This window comes from Esox lucius, chromosome 2 (genome assembly GCF_011004845.1).
Source record: "Esox lucius isolate fEsoLuc1 chromosome 2, fEsoLuc1.pri, whole genome shotgun sequence".
NCBI classification, from domain to species: domain Eukaryota; kingdom Metazoa; phylum Chordata; class Actinopteri; order Esociformes; family Esocidae; genus Esox; species Esox lucius.
Window position 1 is genome coordinate 25,259,112 of NC_047570.1, and position 20,488 is coordinate 25,279,599.

A 20,488-nucleotide genomic window follows, 5' to 3' on the forward strand; every position below is an offset into this window, starting at 1 on the left:
TCCTGTTTACAGTTAGCAGAGGAAGCTGCCAGCCACCCATTTCCATAACGGTGCCCCCAGTCCTCGGCGGAAACCGATTCTTCACTCTCTCGTCTCTCTCTCTTCTTTTCAATTCCCTCTCTTCTCTCCTCCAGCTTCTCTGGCTCCCTTCCCACCTCTTAGTTTAACCCCTGAACACCCCCCCCCTCCACACACACACACACCTCCTCCATCCATCCCTCCTTCCACTGTAAATGTAAATCTGCTCGGCGGAGTGGGTTGCTGCCAGGAGGCCTTGAACGTCTTGTCAGTCATGGCTTGGATGAGATGGAGGAGGTTGCCCTATAAAAGAATTTGACCTCCCTGCTCTCAGATACCAGGTAAAAGAATAGTCTCTGAAGGTCAAATGGGGCCATTCACTTGTAGTTCACAAGCATTGTGTGTCTCTGTGTGTGTGTATGTATGTATGTATGTTTGTGTGTGTACATTAGGTAGTCTGGGACAGCTTGTACCCATCCTGGGGGCTACTGGATGCCCAGGGGCCGGTGCCTACGCCAAACCCTGTGTGTGTGTGTGTGTGTGTATTCCTGTGTACGTCTGTAAGCATCTGCTCTAACACACAGTCCCCATGGCCCCAAATGTCAGAACAGAGCCAGCCGCCAGACAGAGGCGTGGGCGTTGTACAGCACAGTGTCTCCCCTCCACATCGCCTGTCTTCTGATGTTAACCTTGATTCGAGGTCAGTAGGTAACAGCAAGGTGGGGGGGGGGGGGGGGGGGGGGGGGCTGGGGGGGGCAGAAGGTCACCACATCATCCTGGTTAGGGAGAGGTGGTGGTCGGCCTGTCGTTCAGGTCAGAGAGGAGAACGCTGTTCCCTGGGTCCAACACTACATGACCAAGCCATTTGTCCGTATTCACCAAGGAATCAAGTAGCCTGAACCCAAGGTGTTATACAGTGTGTGTGTGTGCGTGTGTGTGTGCGTGTGTGTGTGTGAGTTCTTCTCCATCTCCCCCTGTGCGCCTCAAACGGTTTCTGATGAGAGTTGATGAGCCTGCAGCGTTAGTAGAGGAGGAGTGGGTGCTGAGGCAGAAGCGATGGCATATGGGAGAAGAGGAGACGTGGACAGCAGCCCCAGGAGGGGGCCGGGGGCACTGGGCCAGAGGTAACCCCTGCGGCTGCCCCCCAGCACCATTCAGCACACAGCTCTGCTCTCAGACAACCCTATTGATTTGGCCTGCTGACAAAGGCTCTGTTGGCAGGTTAGATGGTGTGTTAAATACCCCTCTTTTCACCTCACTGTCTAGAGTGGGTTAGTGTTGAGCTGGGATGGGGATGGTGTGGGGCTGGTGTGGGACTGGTTTGGTGTGGGTCTGGTCTGGTGAGGGACTGGTCTGGTGAGGGACTGGTCTGGTATGGGTCTGGTCTGGTTTGGTGTGGGGCTGGGTCTGGTGTGGGTCTGGTCTGGTGAGGGACTGGTCTGGTGTGGGTCTGGTCTGATGTGGGTCTGGTCTGGTGTGGGTCTGGTCTGGTCTGGTGTGGGTCTGGTCTGGTGTGGGTCTGGTCTGGTTTGGTGTGGGGCTGGGTCTGGTTCGGGTCTGGTCTGGTGAGGGACTGGTCTGGTGTGGGTCTGGTCTGGTGTGGGTCTGGTCTGGTGTGGGTCTGGTCTGGTGTGGGTCTGGTCTGGTTTGGTGTGGGGCTGGGTCTGGTGTGGGACTGGTCTGGTGTGGGTCTGGGTTTGGTTTGGGTTTGGTGTGGGACTGGTTTGGTGTGGGTCTTGTCTGGTGAGGGACTGGTCTGGTGTGGGTCTAGTCTGGGTTGGCTTGGGTCTGGTCTGGTGTGGGACTGGTCTGGTGTGGGACTGGTCTGGTGTGGGACTGGTGTGGGTCTGAGTCTGGTGTGGGTCTGGGTCTGGTGTGGGTCTGGGTCTGGTGTGGTGCGGGTCTGGGTCTGGTGCGCGACTGGTCTGGTGCACGACTGGTCTGGTGAGAGACTGGTGTGGTGTGGATCTGGGTCTGGTGTGGGTCTGGGTCTGGTGTGGGACTGGTCTGGTGAGGGACTGGTCTGGTGTGGGTGTGGTCTGGTGAAGGTCTTGTTTGGGGTGGGTGTGGTCTGGTGAGGGACTGGTCTGGGGTGGGTGTGGTCTGGTGAGGCGCTGGTCTGGGGTGGGTGTGGTCTGTTCAGGGGCTGGTCTGGTGAGAGGAGACAGGGGGACACTTGCTCCATGCAGTGCTTCCATTGATCAGAAGATTGAACGTTTTTACCTGGCTAACCTCTGTCTTCGTGCCCTCTGTCTCTCAACCTCCCTACCTCAGCCCCCCACCCAATCCCTCTATGCCCCTGTTACCCATCTCATGCCCACATGTCGGCAACAAGGTGTGGCTTAACCAGTAGGTGGCGCCGTAAACCCCTGCTAGGAGCCAGCCAACCTTGTCTACAGTGTGTTCCATTGTGCATTGCTCTATTGTCATATCCTCAGGCTACATGAAGACATAAGTCACAGAGCCGTTGACAGGACAGCGTGTGACAGGTCTGCTGGCTGTGAGAAACATGCGGCATAAATCAATCCAGGGCCTGAATCAGAGGATCCTGCAGAGCAGGATGTCTATGTTAATTCAAGCTTAACGTAGATTAATTCACAAGAGCCTGGGATAGTGGTGCTGTGTTGCTACATGTGATCTGTGCATGTAGGTAACTGGGAGGGAGATACATGGAGGCAGCCTCACTCTACTTGTGCTTAAGGCGAGGCAGTTCAATCACTCTCGACTGTGCTTACCTATGTGTGTGTGAGTGTGTGAGTGTGTGTGTGTGTGTGTGTGTGTGTGGTTCTAATCCAATGACAGATGGGTGTAGTAGTGTTTTAACCCTCAGAAGGCTCGGTTGCTGTGAAGAATTTCCCTCCTGTGCATGTGTCTGTTTGGTCCTGGGTGTCTGTCAGACTGAGCTGTCACAGGTGCTTGATAAGACACCGCGATACAGATGCACACACACACACACACACACACACACACACACACACACACACTCACCAATGCAGCATCACTACTATGCTGCTCGGCCCGTTCTGTAACAATGTGTTTCACGGAAAAGTTGGCAAGTGCACTAAACTATCTTATTACAGAGCAATTCCTTAGAAAGACGGAGGAGTGTGGTTACCTGGGTACTTTTAGTTTTAAAGTATTGACCTTTGTCATATGTGTCATGGAGTCAAAGTGGTGTTCTATGTGTCTGAGTAAAGAACAGGTGTCGGTAGTGAGATGAACAATAAGTCTGGAGGGGTGGAGATGACAGAACAAATTCCCACGCCTCAAAATAGTAAGTTGGTATGCTTACCTGAAACCACCAGTCTTAACATGTTTTACCACTGTGGCGGGGTGTAGGATAACCGTGGCTTAAACGTGGTTTTCTCCTCAGACGTACATTAGCTGCATTGTTTCGTGTTCGACGTGGCTGGGATCCAGAAATAAGCATGGTATCTCTCCCAGGATGAGAAATTCAGAATTAGAAGTGACGGAAACCCTGGTTGAAATGAAATGTCTGCCAGTTGCGCTGGTTGGCCTCTCTCTGTATAATGACTGACAAGCAACTGCAACATGCGGTAAGGACAGCGACTAATTGTGGGGACAAATGCTGTCTTTTTGGAGTATGTGTGTTGTCCGGGCCCAGTCCAAAGCCTGTTTATCTCAACCTCTGTTGGCAGTAGTCACACGCCATGCAGATACGCTCTCGTGCTCTGTTCTGATTTAACCAAAGGCAAAGCCCCCATACTCATCAAATATTCAACAAGGCAAGGTTCTCAATGATTTTCTGTCTCTTCCTGTATTCACAGCTTGTTGTCCCCCCCTTCTCTCTCTCTCTCTCTCTCTCTCTTTCTCTCTCTGTCTCTCACTCTCCCTCCCGTCCCTGCAAGGCGGAAGGCAGAAGTCAGGTGGAATTAAAGTTGAAGTGGCTGCCGGTCGGCTGGCTGCCTCAATCGGCATTACAGGCTGGGGGCTGAGTGGACACTGACATGTTTCTGTTGTACTGCGAATGTTAGGATCCCCATGTGACCAGGAACATAGCCCTCAGCCCGCCCAGCCCTTTACCCTCCCGTCTCGGTCTGGCCGCCTCCCCTATCTCCCTCTCTCCCTCTTTCACCCCCCCCTTTGCCCTGTGTTCGCGCCATGTGTACCCGCCATGTGTACCCGCCATGTGTACCCGCCATGTGTACCCGTCATGTGTACCCGCCATGTGTACCCGCCATGTGTACCCGTCATGTGTACCCGCCATGTGTCAAAGTTGGGTCTCAATACAGCTAACTGGGAGCTGCAGCTGGAGGGCCTGAGGAGCTCCAGGTTGTCTGTCATAATCAAGCGTGTGTACGTGTGTGTGGGTTAAGCTGAAACACACATGATGCTTTCTTGCTGATCCTGAGACACTGCAGTTGGACCCACCTGTTGAACAGGCTAAAACAGTGATGATGCAATGGTTGGGGAATCGGAGCCACGTACGGAGAGGAAAAGGTCCCATTGGCTGTGGACACTGAGGAAAATATCCTAGGCCAGACCTTAGTGACATGTGCAACCGGACTGAAGTGGGGTTCAGATGGACACTCTCTGGTGCGGATGTGCCAGTCCCTTGGGTGGTTGTTGGGGGCTTCTGTCACACTTGATGGAACATCTTGTTCTGGTTGGGAAAACAGTCCTACTATACCTACTTCAGCACTGGACTCGCTTCAGGCTACAGGGGAGGTGTTCAGCAATGGACTATGGTGACCGCCCTCTCACCAATTACAGGTATCCCAATATTACATTTAGTGAAGGCATTCTCACCTTTGCTTTTAGGCAAAATTTAAGGTTCTGCCTAACAAAATGAAATCCCGCTCTTGTCAAACCTGCAAAGCATGGCCCATTTTGTGTTCTATAGCAGTCTAATGTCATCTTGTCTGTTACTCATGTTGTGAAAGGACATATGGAGACATCAATGACTAAGCCACCTGAAAGCCACTGAGGTGAAGCATGTAGTGTCAACAACAATGTACATCCACAAGGAGTCTTTGATTATGACAATGTTGATGACAATGTATTATTCGAAGTGCTCATGTGACCGCTACATTATCATTATTAGCCCCTCACATTACACCTGAACAGCTAGTTATCAGTGCAAACCTGCAGTACTGATATTCTTTCAGTTGGGAGTTGGGGCCATATTAACGGGCTCACAGTACACTGGCCTTGAAATGGCAGGCGTAAGTCAAGGGGGAAGCAGCTAGCAAGTTACTAGGTATTGTTAGTGGTCGTTGGCATTTGTGTTGTGGGGGTTATCTTGTTGTTGTTGCGGTTATCTCTACTTTTCCAATTGTAAATTAGATTTTGGGGATTCAAATAAAATATTTGAGTGTGTGTGTGTGTGTGTGTGTGTGTGTGTGTGTGTGTGTGTGTGTGTGTGTGTGTGTGTGTGTGTGTGTGTGTGTGCGTGCGTGCGTGCGTGTGCACGTGCACGCACGCACGCGCGCGCGCGCGTGTGTGTATGTGTGTTCATTTGCACAAGCAAGCACACTCAGATTTGTTCCTACCACAAGTCAGCAGCCTAAGCTGTTTGATCACCTATTTTACTCACCTGCCTCATCCAGCGTTAGGCCTTTCTCAGTAAGTGTCACTATCCTTATTTTGGGTGAATGTCTGAAACAAAAATGTATAGTTGTTGGTCAGTGCCAACCGGTGATCAAATGTTTTGCTCGCTAGCTGTCATTAGCTTCCTAAACGTTAATTGGCTCAACACATCATGCTAGCAAAACCTAGATAGTGTAGTAGTTTGAGAGCAAGTCCAGATAGGTGGCAAGGTCCCAATCATGCAAGTCCCTCTAAAGTATCTCCAAAATAGCAGACCCAGCACTAACTTTTGGCAGCTAACAGGCAGCTGATTCAGGGAAACACTATTTCTTAGCAAGCAAACTGCAGATAAACGGCAGTGAAATAAGGAGTGAAGCGGTGACAAAGTGGATGTAGTTTCTTTTGGGGACCTTATCTCTTACTGATACACAATATAATCTTGGTTCTCTATTGGCCAGTGGCTTTACTGTTCATTCGGTTACATTCTATAGTTTATAATGGGAAGTCAACGTAAGCACGGTTATGTTACTTTACCTTAATAGACCTTTAAGACAACCCATTATTATTCTCAAGGCCGCATATTAACAAAGCAAACATATGTACATAAAACTGTCATTTTGAGTTTGTATATTGACGTTAGCGTTGCTTTGTTGGTAGAGTAGATATAAGGTTGGGTGTTCTGTCTATGATATCACTGGGCGTGAATATTAAATCTGTGGGACAACAAATAAAATTGAATCAACCGCATGTTTGTATAGCTCTTTGTATTTTTTCTTTATCTGCTGTGGCATTTTGTACCTGTTTGAACACAAACAGATGTCTTTCTTCCTCACACCCTAATAAACACGTGTTCAAACATAAGATACCACATATTATACATATTCATTCTCTTATAAATGCTAAGACTCATGAACACACACACACACACACGCACGCATGCACACACCCTCTGCTGTGTTCCGTAGGCTCGCATTCCGTGGACTTTTGCACCCTGCTCAATGTAGAGTTGCCCAGGGGGCCGGCCTACCTGCCTCCCTGCCTGCTCCTCTAAACAAATTGCTCTCTTTCTGTTCCTCTGTTCATGTCAGCATTGTAAATGCCGTGCCCTTTAATTACAGTATTTACTTAATAGGATGAAACAAAACCCGTGTTCACACAGTAGGAGCACCAGGTGATGCAGAAGTTCAAACACCTGGCATGAATACATTCCTTTGGCACACACACAGACACACAGACACACAGACACACAGACACACACAGTGGCAGAGATCTGTGGGAGATTTTCCATTGTATTTACAGAAACCACTCATGTCTACGTGCTACTTGACAAACATTCATGCTCTGTTTGTATGTTTATGTGCTGTAAGTTGAGGAGTGACATTTTGGGCTTTCACTTTGGACATTCTTTAAAGTTTAACAAGCAAACATTGTAACATTTAACAAATATATATATATATATATATATATATATATATATATATATATCTTCTTCCCCCTCTCCTTCTGTCTTCCCCCTCCTCATCTCCTATTTAATTTTACATTCCATGTCTTTTTTTTATAATACACCTCCACAATTAAATCATCCCTGCTAGATTACCCCATCATTACGTTAATGACATGTTTGACTTTGTCTGGGCCTTTATATGGTTACGTGGTTTCACATCATTGTTTAAGGGGATTTCCCTAAACTCTAGTTCAGCACTTTAACTTCATATCTTGAGATTAAAATTATTGATGATTTACACCCCATTTGCTTATTTTCTCTATAGATGGATCATTCAACCAATTCAGCGCAATTAGAACTTTCGACTTTACCTAATGTAAAAAAATAACTGAGGACACATTGGCTTCACAAAAAACATGTTGTCTCATGTTAACAGGTCCTATTAAAATGTGACTACAGCATGTCCTTACTGAGTGACTAAAATAGTTGGATGTAGCAGGTTTGACGATTTCATTGTGTATTACCCTAAATACACTCAGTGGCTCTTCAGGCAACAGGGACATACAGATGAATGCAAGCTTTACCCCCCACACCCCCAAAGAGAAATGCCTGTTACATTTCTAGAGGTACCAGGGTTAATATGTTATGCCCAACACACTCAATTTTCACAAACAAAACACCAGAAAATCACCACAACAGAGTAGACACTCCTTTTTGATTTCAATACTAAATGTTCAACGTTATTTTGCAGAACATTGATGAAATAAGAGACAATTAGTTACTTTTCACGTTATGTAAATAATAATTTTCTTCCGTCATTTTGTCAAAGCAAGTTAAGTAACTAGAGTTTTTCAGTTATCACTTTTCTTGAAGAAATGGGGTTAAATGTTAAGAAGTAACAAAGAGCTGACAGACGCCCTTTAGCAAGTCCTCATTGAAATAGCAAAATGTCTTGCATTCTCCATGGGGTCTATATTATAGTGCACTGCATTTAATATTAAAGTATTTTATAAACTAAAATGCAATATTGTTTCTTAATTTCTACATATAATAGGAATTCACACTAATGTCCTTGTTTAACAACCCAGATGTTGTCCTTAACACCTTCCCTTATTTGGGTCCTAAATAAGGAATCCGAATAAATAAATATTTAGATGTTATGAATGACTGTTATACCAATTTAAGTGTGTGTTGTCTACACTGACTATCATTGAATGTGAAAGTTGGGTTTAATATCAAACATATTTTCGGGTCAATACTTAATCTTCCAGCATGTTTTTTTCCCTGTATCTGTTGTTGTAGAAGTGGTTGAGTTTATGCAAAGTCTCATTTGATTCCTTGATTGTGTTGTAGATAGACTGGGAGCAGGTTAACTGACCCTTATTCAGCAATCTGAGGTCACATGGGAAGTGATGACACCATGCAAACGTTTACGTGCAGCAGTTGAAACAGATGACTTGTTGATTTGTGGTTTTCAGATGACAGCCTGGTATGTTTTCTCCCGGCAATCATTCTGAAGTATTTGTTTTCATTGGTTTTAGGGGAACACTGAGTTCAGTCTCTTCCTCCTCAGTCTTTTTTTTTCTCTCTCTTTCAAAAACAGGTTAATGTACACCAAATATCTGAAACTTAATATCTGTTGTGCAACAATTTAAACCTCCTGTCCCACAGTTTAACTCCATAATGGCTCAGATATTTAACACTATGTCCCCCATGGCTACCAGAATGGCTTGTACTCAGGCAATTCTAGGCACAATAACTATAATTATCCAACCCAGGTTGACCTGGCCATTGTCACCTGCAGACAGGTGGGAATTGTGTGAGTCTCTGTCGACCTTATCATGTGACCAGGGTCAGGGGTCAGGGTGTCAGTCGGTGGAGAAGCTGTATAGCTGTCGAGGCAGAACTAATCCATCATTCTCCCTTTTCGCTCTCCTCTCTATCTTCTCTCAGTCTGTCTTTCTCTCGTTCCCTCTCTCTCACTTTTTCATCTTCTCTCTCTCTCTCCCGCCGTCTGTGGGCGTGTTCGTGTGCATGGGGCCCAGTAATGTAAGGACTGGATTGGTGGGGGGGGTTGAAGTTGGAAGAGGTCTAGTGGTGGTAGAATGATCGTTTTACAGGAACGTTCACAGAACAACACGTTTTCACAGCATCAGCGCCCGCCGTTCCACCATGAATAAAGAGTTACTACTCCCAGCCTTGCAGTAACCCTCTTCCTGATCCCAGAGCAGATTTATGGCCTTCAACCGCTGGGCTGTGAAAAACTGCAAACACTCACAGGCTCGTAACCTCTTTACCCTCTCCATCAAACCTCACGTTGCTCCATTTTCTCTCCTGGGCTGTGTAAATAAACACAGTCACCACGAAAAACTCAAATGTCTCTTTAAACCAAGTCTAATTAGTTTTCCCTCACTATATCAAAATGCTTCACTCTGGTATTTGGCTGCATCATGTGTTGTGGACTGTTGCATTTTGGGGGATGTGGTGTGTTGGCGTGTTCGGGCGTTGGCCACTTGTTGAGTCTTGAGAATGGCTGTCGTTGTTATATTTGACATAGTTATGGTTCTTGACATGGCTAAAGCAAATGTTTGTTTAGAGCTTGGATCTCGGACCAGACCCAGCTGCATTAGTCGAAGTACTGAAGATCTCACATGTGGCTTGGCTTTATCCAGATCCTCCTTCTTCTATCTTGGAACACACACACACACACAAACCCACACACAAACACACACAGCTCAGCCGTAGGGGATGATCCATCTCCCCATCTCCTGTCAGAAGAACAAACGTCCGGGAGCCATTTCCCCTATTTGTTTATCCTTACCGTTTTATTAGAACCTGATCGCATTCAAACTCAAATGTTCTGCTCGTCCATCTTCCCACTGTGTTGACATTAGGCCACATTCCGTTGTTTAGCCTGGGGGGGAGGTAGCATGGACACGGCAGAGTACGGCCGGGGTGTTGGCTAATTTGTTACGCTGTTAAACGCTTAATGGACGTCCACCTGGTTTGAGAGTGGCAGCAGTTGGCCTGCCTCGTCCTTCTGCACGTCCAGACTGCAATTGTGTTTTATGGGCCCAATTATGAAGTCTCTTTAGTGGCTACCTTGCTGCTTGTGTGTTTTGCATGGCATCTGGTTGGTGGAGACTCCAGACACTGGAGAACTCCCCCGTCCAGCCCACATCAAACACCCCGCCGGCGAGGATTGGCGAGCTCTGCTCTGATGAGCCAGCCTCTGCTCCAGTCACCTAGTCAACTGAGCGCTGCGGCCCAGGAGCTTTCGCGGAGACCAGCCGTGCACATGGTGCCAAAGCCCAGACCCGGAGTCTTGCGTGTTCCCACTGCTGTAACGCAGGAGCCCTGTAGGCTCTAATAAAGTTGGATAATAGGTTCCCATTTGTTTCATGTGGTTTAATGAGCAGCCCCGGTTCAGACAACAGCTGGTTGGAAGGGGACCTCACAGCCTCTGAGGGTGGCAGGGAGCCCCATCCAAAGGTAGCTTGGTCATTGTTTGGAGGGGCATCATCCTGTGTGTGTTCTAGCTCTGCATGGCAGCACGTGGGAAGAAACCAGCCCCTTCTCTTGCTCCTTACTGAAATGCCTTTGTTTTTTTCCATAGCCATTAATTAGGGGAAAGAGTGGATCAGTTGTTAGTTTTATTAGCAGGCGCCCTTTAAGAGAATTTCTAAATGAAAGGAACATATGTCACGCATTTGATGCCCCCCCCCCCTCCCCAACCCCTTTTCTGCACCACCATCGCCCACCTCACACACTCACAAAATGCACTGTCAGCAGAGTTTGTCTGCAGACAATAGTCGTCAGTAGATTGATCCTGAGGAGGCTGTTGGGACGCTGGCCTGCCTACACCCCCTGTGTCTGTCGTTGTGGGCCTGCCCGGCTGGGGTCTGTCCACGCTCCCGTTCTCGCAGGTAGCAATGAGGGGCAGCCTGCGACGACCCCCCGTCACCGTTCACGACCCAAAGAGCCCGGCGTGGCACCTTGCTTGAACCGTGGCGTGGGTTTGCTCCCGGCGGAGATGTGCTCAGGTACAGGTGAGACACGTCATCGGGGGGATTGCGTGCATCACCTTCAGTGGCTGCTCTGATTTATGAGACACATGTTTTTGCATGACTCGTTTGATTGCATTCTCTGGTTTGGGGTTTCGCTGCCAAGACCGTAAAACATCACACCTGCAGAGTTCTAGCTGAGCAAAGTGTGGGTGGAGTGACCAGAATGAGGAAGCTTACTAAAGCCGTCTCTGTCTGTCTGTCTCACACACACACACACATAGACACACACACACACGCACACTGATAACATAATCCATTGCCTTAAAAGTCCTCTCTATTAGATAGCAACCATCCCCATGCATAATGTCCTAATCAAACAGCCTCCACTTACTCCCATGTGTGGTTACAAACTACCTCCTGTAGCAATAATGCAATAAGTATTGTCTGCTATCTGTGTTAGCTGGCTCTTTTTTCACTTTGCCCGACACAATCGTGGCATTTATCAGTGTAATTGCATGAGTCGGAAGCACTGATGTTGTCTATTAGGCGGATCTCCATCCTGTTAAGAGCAGAGGGGCTTTTAATGTATGGCCCGGCCTGCATGAGTAGGACTGAGAACAATTACATGCCTCCTGGAGAGATCGAGTGATGTGGCAATGATCTCTGGTCTGACCATGCACTCCCAGCGAATAAAGAGAGAGAGAGAGAGAGAAAGAGAGAGAGGAACAACAAAGTGAAGCAGAGGTTAATCATTTGATTTACTTGCAGCAACGGATTTCAGTTTTCTTCTCCCCCACCTCATTGCGGCCCACTCTCTTTCCTTTCTGTAGCAGGGCAGTGAGTGGGCCGGCGAGGGAGGGCCGGGCTGGGGAGAAATCAATGGCGAGCGCATTACAGTAAAACGTATTGATTAGGAGAGACCTGCAAGCACCGTGTTGGTCGTGGAGATGGTCGAATGATGCAATGCTTAAAGGAATTTATCCTTTGACTTTTACATTAACCTTTTATTGACTGCTTTGCCTGTCCATAATTAACACTCACTTTAGCTAAAGTGGTTAGTTTGAGCAGTGCAGTGCGGGACCGTCGGCCTATGGTGAGGATCTCTGTGCGCCTTTCCCCTACGTAGCGCACTACTTTTAACCAGGCCCCCTGTTTGACCCGGGTGGGCGGTAGTGCCCTCTGTAGGGAATGGGGCGCCATTGGGCACGCGCGCAGACAGAGCAGTTCAAGTGCAGTGTGCTGCTGCACTACGGTTGGCCTCTGTGGAATAGGAGGCGATTGAAGCTCAGATACCTTTCACATTAGCATACTATTTGAGCAGTCCTGCCGGGCTATAGGGTTTCAGGGCAAATTGAAATGAGTGATTGTATTGCCAATCTCTCCTGAGCGAGCGGGGCGAGGGAGAGCCAGATGGGATAGTTATTCCCTATCTGTCTAGGGTTAATCCATTGGAACACTGGCGACTCACAAACAGTCTCCAACATCTCTCACTCTCTCCCCCTATTTCTCTCCCATGTCGCCCCCCCCCCCCCCCACCCTCCCCAACCCCCGTTTCCTATGCCCCTCACCTCATTGTCTTTGACCTTACCTTTAAGGTGCTGTTTTACCCGAAGAAAGTGTTTGCATTTGTGGGCAATTTATATGGGAGCCCAAGAGAGCTTAAGGCACTGGACTAGATATTTACTCATTACATTTGAGCGGTTTGATGAAGGTGTGGTATGAGCTGCTAAATGGTGACAGCTCTCATCCTCACATCTCCGGTTGAACAAGATCTCTCCTCTAACACGGTTGGATTCATCTCCGGTTGAACAAGATCTTTGCATCCAGTTGAATACGGTGAGAGACTGTGTCAGATAAGTGCATTGTTAAAACAAAATGGGCCGCATATTGACACTGGGTATCCTCATATCCTTGTTCAGGACAGCATGAAAAAGGCCGGTGTTTTCTTTTCTACCAGTCTAACATGAATAGTTAATTCACTCTAGAATCAAACATCACTTTGTTCCCATGGCCTGTGCTGTCCACGTTCAGATGTAAGCAGAGGGTGTGAGTGTGTGTGTGTGTGTCTGTGTGTGTGTGTGTCTCTGTTGTGTGTGTTTCTCTTTTCATCCAGCTAGATATTTATGCCAGGCGCGTCCGTCTTTCTCTCTCTCTGAAGTGGCGCTTCCTTTAATTCCAGCCCTAAATAAATAATGAGAACATTTAAACACATGGCTCGTCGCACGGCCCCAAGGTCGACTAATCATATTATTTATGAAGTGATGTGCTACATAATGGTACTTAGTGCATGTTAACAGATGCTATTATCAGGCCCCTGATCTGAGGCGTGGAAGATATATGTGACTGGTATATGTTAATCCGTCCTCTTGGTGTGATCCACTACCTACCTATCAGAGGTTTAGACCACGGCTGGAGTGGTACCACTTAGCTGAAGAGCTACTCCAGCATTAAGTGGCCTTGGTTGAAATATAGAACCGCAAATTGTGGCGGGGACGGCCCGGACCGCTTGTCCCTTGGCCACATTAACGACCCCCCCCCCCCCCGTCACATCCATAACACCCTCCTCCCTGTTAGGGACCACACAGACCGACTGGAGGGGGCGGGGGGCTGGGTTTGGGGGAGGGGCTGGGGGTGGCTAGGTTATTTTTCTTAATGCCTGAGAGGGGAAGGGGAAGGGATTGTTGAATAAGAAGTAACTGTGGCCACATCACAACTCACACGTGCACACACATCCACTCCTTCACATCCAGTTAAGGAGTCAGCCTGGTCTATCCCAACAGACAACGGATTCATGTCATGGTCCCCTCCGTGAATACAGCAGTGATTCCTACTAAGACTCGAGTCATATTGGGATGTTTGGGGATCCATTTTAATCCAATAGACTAGGTGGTGGAAACAGCATAACTCCTAGTCATAACCCATTCATCATATTACTGGAGAGGGCTGTAGGAACATAATGGGATAACATCAAAAGGGCTGTTTTTCTGTCTGTCTCTTGTTCTGACTTGAAGAAAGGAGAGGTTTTTCCACTGAGACCATCTGGCTCTGTGTAATAGAGCGTGTGTAAATGAATGGAGAATTAATCACTGGACTGGGATGATACTGTTGCTTTGTCATCATGTTTATGCTTTACACTACAACATACACACACACACACACACACACACACATCACACTAGGACATTCCTGACTTATCACCTCTGAAACTGATCTCACACACACAAACACACACACACACCCATACATACACATACACATGATTACCCCTGCAGTCTAATACCAGTCTAATTTGTCATAAAAAGAAGAACAGCCAAAGAAACTCACAAGCCTTCTTTCGTGGTGAACACCCTCTGCCTTCCCTATCTGTGTGTTTACAGCACACAAACACACACTCCGCCATAAGACTCACCCAACAATTAGCTCCCAGTTATTGTGGGATCTTAGTCCGATAGAGATCTCATCTGGTTGTCATACAGTCCACCACCAGCCTTGATTTGCATACTTCTGTGGAACAATGTGTAATGACGCTGGCATCTGTGTCTGTCGTTTCCTGTTCCTGTATGTTCGTGAAGGTGTCACTCCAGCCTTGCCCAGACTCTCCCCCCAGAGGAAGCCCCCGTGGACCGACCGTTCTGGGCAGCCGACGACCCCAGCATGCCGCTGCCCTTTGACCTAGCTGACATCATCAACCGGGTGGAGTCACTCCTCTGGAGGTCGGTGACAGACAAACCTAGAGTCACAGTAGATAACAGAAAACAGCTTTGCTGTAATTACTGACAGACGTGCACAGGGCTCCTTCATTGTCCTACGACTCGGGAGGACTACCACTTGTGTCGCCTCCAACACAGATCAGCTGTCTCTTTGGCCTCTGTTCTCTCCCTTAGTCATAAATACATGTTGATGATCCATCCTGTTGGCATTCAAACCCAGCAGCCATTACTCAGCAGCAGGCTGGCACTGTCAGAGCCACTATGGCCTACAATGCCCTTTGATTGGCACATTATGTCGGTCCAGAATAGCTCCCTATTCCTGTTCCCCATGTGATTTCAACTAGACACCTACTGTATGGGCCCTGGTCAAACATAGTGCCGTAGAAAGTGAGCGGGGTGGTGTTGGGGAGGCAGGCCTTGGCTCCGTCAGTCTGTATGTTAATTGCAGTGTGTGTCCCGGTCCCAGCCTGGCCCTGTCTGCACTCTGACATCTCAATGACTTGTTGTCATATGGACGGAGTGGCTGTGGATGGCCTGTGAATGAAGGGAGAGAGGGATGACTGTGTCTGTCTTTTCTTTCCTCCTGTCAGGATGTGAAGAATGGGGAACCAAGTAAAGAAGGAGAGAGAAGGAGACAGAAAAAGAGAAAAGAGAGTCCCCCCCCCCCCACCCCTGAACCCCCCAGCCGTGTTGAAGACTATAAAGGCCTTCCAGTTCCACCCTCTGTCAAGATGCTTCAATGGGGGCTTCTCCATCCTATCCCAGTCAACACAAACCCTGCCTACCACCCAAACCCTCTCCTCCAACCCACCCGGCCCTACCCCAGCCAACCAAAACCATGTCCTTCACCTTACCCTGCCCCCGAACCCTGTCCGTCACTCAACCCAGTTCACGACTCTGTCTCCACCCCACCTTGGCCCCCTCCACCATGCCCCTTACTCAGCCCTGTCCCCCAGCACACCCTGTCCCATACCCAGTATTCCCTCTCCAGCTGTCCCAACTGGCTTTGCCTGGATGGACCCAACATGGCCTCAACATAGAGATACATCCCTGAATAGTGCTTTGCTAACATGCTATAGCTGGCATAGGAACTAGTCTCACTATGGCCAAACAGTCAGCATAACCTGCAGAATTAGCACTGAATGTGTAGGTATTTCTTATTGCAATGAATTGTATGTTTTTTTAATATTTAACCAGCTTTGTGTATATACAGTATATGACTAATAGTCATAGTACATGTATACTTTCTGTTTCTAATTCATGCTGTTCTAATGGCGTAACGATATTGTGTTATTCTGTTCTAATGTCCATTTACTAACTGCACTTCATTTAACTATTTCGTAATTTTCCAGTTCTTAATCTCACAAAGTATGGATTGTAATACCAAAGATAGATTATGTCACCATGATATGATAGAAAGTGTTTCTCTGAATAATATTTTGCCAAAACAAAGGAAATATCAACATTTACAGTGGGTAAAAACCAGACACCAGAGGTAGCTTTAATGCTCCTTGGGATGGATTCTAGATGTGTCTGGAACTCTTGGAGGGTTGTGATTAAATTTTTCCACATAAAATAACTTAGGTGTTACTCCAGAATTTTCCCAAAGTGTTTATCTGGGATGAGATCTGGTGACTGAGATAACCATGGCATATTGTGAAACATCAGCTAGTTGAGCAATTTTCCTCACTGAAACTCCTGCCAAACATGCCCTAACAAACCACCTCTCTTTCAAAGTCACTGAGATCTCTTCACGCCATGTATCTAAAAAAATAGGCTCCTTGGCCTGCCCAACCTTTTATACATGACCCTGAGCATGATGGGATGTTAATTCTAGACCTGCTTTCAATAGACATTGTAAACCTAGTGAACTTATGTGTTTATTTGGTTTTGGTTACCTGTATTTGTGTGTGTGTGTCTGTGTGCGCCCGTGTGTGTGTGTGTGTGTGTGTCTGTGTGCGCCCGTGTGTGTGTGTGTGTGTGTGCACTTCATTGCGTGTCAGTATATGTACAGTGTTGGTGTGTGGTTGAATGGGTGTCAGTACAGACTGTAGACACTGTGTGATAATGTACTTTACAGGTATGATCCACCGTATGTGTGTAGCAGTATAAAAGAGAGGGCCTGTCTTTACCCATGACTAGAAGATGGTTGTGCTACATTTAAGTGAAATGGAGAATATCTGGTAGGCCTCTGTGTGATGGTCTCTGTCTGAAGGCCTCTAACGGAAGGCCTCTGTCTGAAGGCCTCTAACGGAAAGACTCTGTCTGAAGCCCTCTGTCTGAAGGTCTCTGTCGGAAGCCCTCTGTCTGAAGGTCTCTGTCTGAAGGTCTCTGTCTAAAGCCCTCTGTCTGAAGGTCTCTGTCTGAAGGCCTCTAACGGAAAGACTCTGTCTGAAGCCCTCTGTCTGAAGCCCTCTGTCTGAAGCCCTCTGTCGGAAGCCCTCTGTCAGAAGCCCTCTGTCGTAAACCCCTCTGTCTGAAGGTCTCTGTCTGAAGGTCTCTGTCTGAAGCCCTCTATCGGAAGCCCTCTGTCTGAAGGCCTCTATCTGAAGGCCTCTGTCTGAAGACCTCTGTCTGAAGGCCTCTGTCTGAAGGCCTCTGTCTGAAGGCCTCTGTCTGAAGGCCTCTGTCTGAAGGCCTCTGTCTGAAGGTCTCTGTCTGAAGGTCTCTGTCTGAAGGTCTCTGTCTGAAGGTCTCTGTCTGACGCCCTCTGTCGGAAGCCCTCTGTCTGAAGGCCTCTGTCTGAAGGCCTCTGTCGGAAGCCCTCTGTCTGAAGGCCTCTGTCTGAAGGCCTCTGTCTGAAGGCCTCTGTCTGAAGGTCTTTGTCTGAAGGTCTTTGTCTGAAGGCCTCTGTCTGAAGGTCTCTGTCTGAAGGCCTCTGTACTGATGAAAGAAAGGTGAGGCAGTAAGGCAGCCATCTACTGTACTGTAGGGCTGATGGAAGGATCCCCATCCCAACTGTCACTCTCTCTTCGTAATTACAGCTGTTCAATGGCTTTTAATTAGTCTCAAATTGTGTGCAACACCACTTTCCCTGTAACGCTGCAGGCCAGAGACTCAGATCCACCGCTCTGACAAAACCAGACGGGAATGAGAAGCTAAGTGTGGAAATGGAATGGTTGGCAGTAGTCGAAGCCAAGCACAAAAGCCCTTTTTTATTTTTTGATCACTTTATTCGATCCAGCCACCATAAGGCCTTTATAACGATGTTGTAAACATGTAATTATACTTCATAGTATGAGTCATTTTCAAATGCTATAAAGCTTTAAAACATGGTTACAACATTGTTTTGGAGGGTTGTGCTAGAGGTCATGGTCGATAGGAAAAATTGTGTTACCAATGTTTTTATCTACAGTATGTCGATGTCCACAATGAAGTAAAAGTAATGTATGATGTTGAAAATCTAACAAAAAACTCAGATTCTAGTTTTTTTCTTCTGAACGATTTTCGTATTTCAAATGTTAATGGTTGCCAAAATGTTGTTGTCCTGCTTATTTTTTGCTTCATCTTTTTGTATGTGAGATTCAGATTGTAGACTTGCAGTTTACTTGCAGTACAGTATTGTTGAATTGCACAACTATGTGCTCCCTATTCCACAGCTCAGCTCTGAAGCAATAGCGATGGCACTAATAAAACCAGAGTGTTTAAACCCTCTGCTCTCTGTGCTTTTTTTGTCCCAGACACCTGCGTTGTGGTCATTATCACGTCATGTTTTCCTACACATCTACACAACCTACTATACGTTTATTATAGAATATTTTCCAAATGTCTGCAAATTAAAAAAGGAGGATGTATTGATTTTGTCTTCACACCCAAGAGTTATTACTTGGCAACACCTTTTATAGCCATTACAGCTGTGAATCATTATATTTTAAACAATTATATTTTACCAATTATTAGAGGAACCTAAAGTATATCTATTTGTTTTTGTCAAAATTGCTCAACCTCAACATTTGGCTGGGAATCAATGACACATAACAATATTCTAAAACTGCAGATTTCAGAAAAGTTTGAGACCAGTTGATTCAGGAAAAGGATGGTTCCATTCTGGAGTGTTTTTGGCTTTAAAATGTATGCTTTTACTGCATTTGCCCTACAGGAAAATGTAACTGCTTCTTTTTATAGGACTGAGGTGTGCCATGCCTGGCCTCTTACTGCCAGATAGATGGCATGGAAGACTTGGCAAACGTCTGTAAAAAGTCTTGTTATTTACTGGTCTCTTTTACTGGCAAACAAATGATCCCAAGTATGTCTCTGCAGCTCAGGTCATTTAGTTTCTCTGCCAGGCTGTCCCAGTACTAGCCAGGTTTCTGTAAAGCAGGAAGACAGGCCATTTTGTCTATCCTCCTACCCTGCAACATATGGTGTCTTCCATTGTATAAAGAGTAGTTCATGTGTACATGTATCCCCATCAAATAGCGTGCTAACAGGACTTGGTGGGTTTATTAGACTGATCAGTTCGCATTAGGAATTAATAAGAATGACTGCAATGCATTCCTATCCATAAAGACATAGCCAGGTATGTCAGCTGAAGACCATGTCTCACTCAATGTGTTTTGGAGTGGAAGATGCAGTGACTTAGGAAGCCTGGTCCTGAAGTCCTTGTATAAATGAAAATAGAAAAAGTAATTGGGAAGCCACTTAAAACATCTCACCCTAAAATATCTACTATCACCAGTTACAGCACTTCTATCTTGTATGTCATGTTAGTCACCAGTTAAACAACATTATCAGTGAGTTTATATCCCATACAGGTCAGTGGTCTGGTCAAAGCACTGCACGTGCAGGTGAACACCTAACAGCTTCTGAATAGAACTGTGAATAGAAAAGTGTATTTACATATCATGTACATGTATTTTTAATTAAATCGTCCCCAGTTTAATTTTGCCGGGAACACAGTCAATTAAAGACAGGATTTTCAAGGGTTTCAATAACTGTAACTGTTTGGCTCCATATATAAAGGTAAGGGCTACTGCTCCATGCTACTGATGTCTGTAAATACTATTTTAACAGAGCAATTACTCATAAAAATAATTATACGCTCCTTTTCAAGTTTATAGGCCTCTCCTGTTGGGAAGAGCCTGCTGGGTTTACAGTCAGTTGAAGCCACAACCCCAACCACACTGAGGAAAGAGCCAACTCCAAGAACCATGGATACCTGCCTCAATTTTCGTCCCATAACCATGCGCCTCATCCCTAACCAGGGACTAGATACAGCCAGGACCATCCTCTTCCAATCTCAGGTTGTATTGGGCTAAACACCCCCAAGTAGTGCTACACACCACATCAGTGGATCCAACAGTGATTCTGTGTAAAAGAACAGAAGACAACCATAATCCTCCTCTTTCTTTGTGTCTCTCCCTCTTTTCCTCCCTGATCCAAGGGTGAACCAGCTGGATTAGTCGAACAAACACAGCCAACTGATTGATTGATTTACGTAGAGTTAGATGATGATGAAGTAGGGCCATTGTGCCTCATGTTTTCCCCCGTCCAAACACCCTATAGGTTGGCCGTGTTAACTACTTCCTGTAGTGGCTGAGTGACTGAGTGATGGATGGCCCAGGCGAGGGTATTGTCCCCCCTGCCTGGCTGGGCCTCGGGGCTGCTGGGATAAGGCCCCACTTGAAGAGACAATTACATGGTGCTGGAGTGGATGCTGGAGAGAGAGAGAGGTACAGGTATGCATTGTTCTGGCCAGGTCAGCAGGCAAAAGACCAACCCACCCTAAATTAGGCCAACAATAGGTGGTAGGCTGGCTA

At 46.9% G+C, this 20,488-nt stretch overlaps 1 protein-coding gene across 1 annotated transcript in view; it reads left to right on the forward strand.

Annotated features, from left to right (window-relative positions):
• fto (FTO alpha-ketoglutarate dependent dioxygenase) overlaps positions 1-17,332 on the forward strand; it is a 128,016-nt gene extending 110,684 nt beyond the window's left edge. The window contains exons 10-11 of the mRNA XM_010892664.5: positions 14,592-14,732; positions 15,320-17,332. Of these exons, the coding sequence (XP_010890966.4) occupies positions 14,592-14,732; positions 15,320-15,326 (148 nt within the window). The 3' untranslated portion in view covers positions 15,327-17,332. The remainder of the gene's footprint in view (positions 1-14,591; positions 14,733-15,319) is intronic.
• Positions 17,333-20,488: the final 3,156 nt, after the last annotated feature.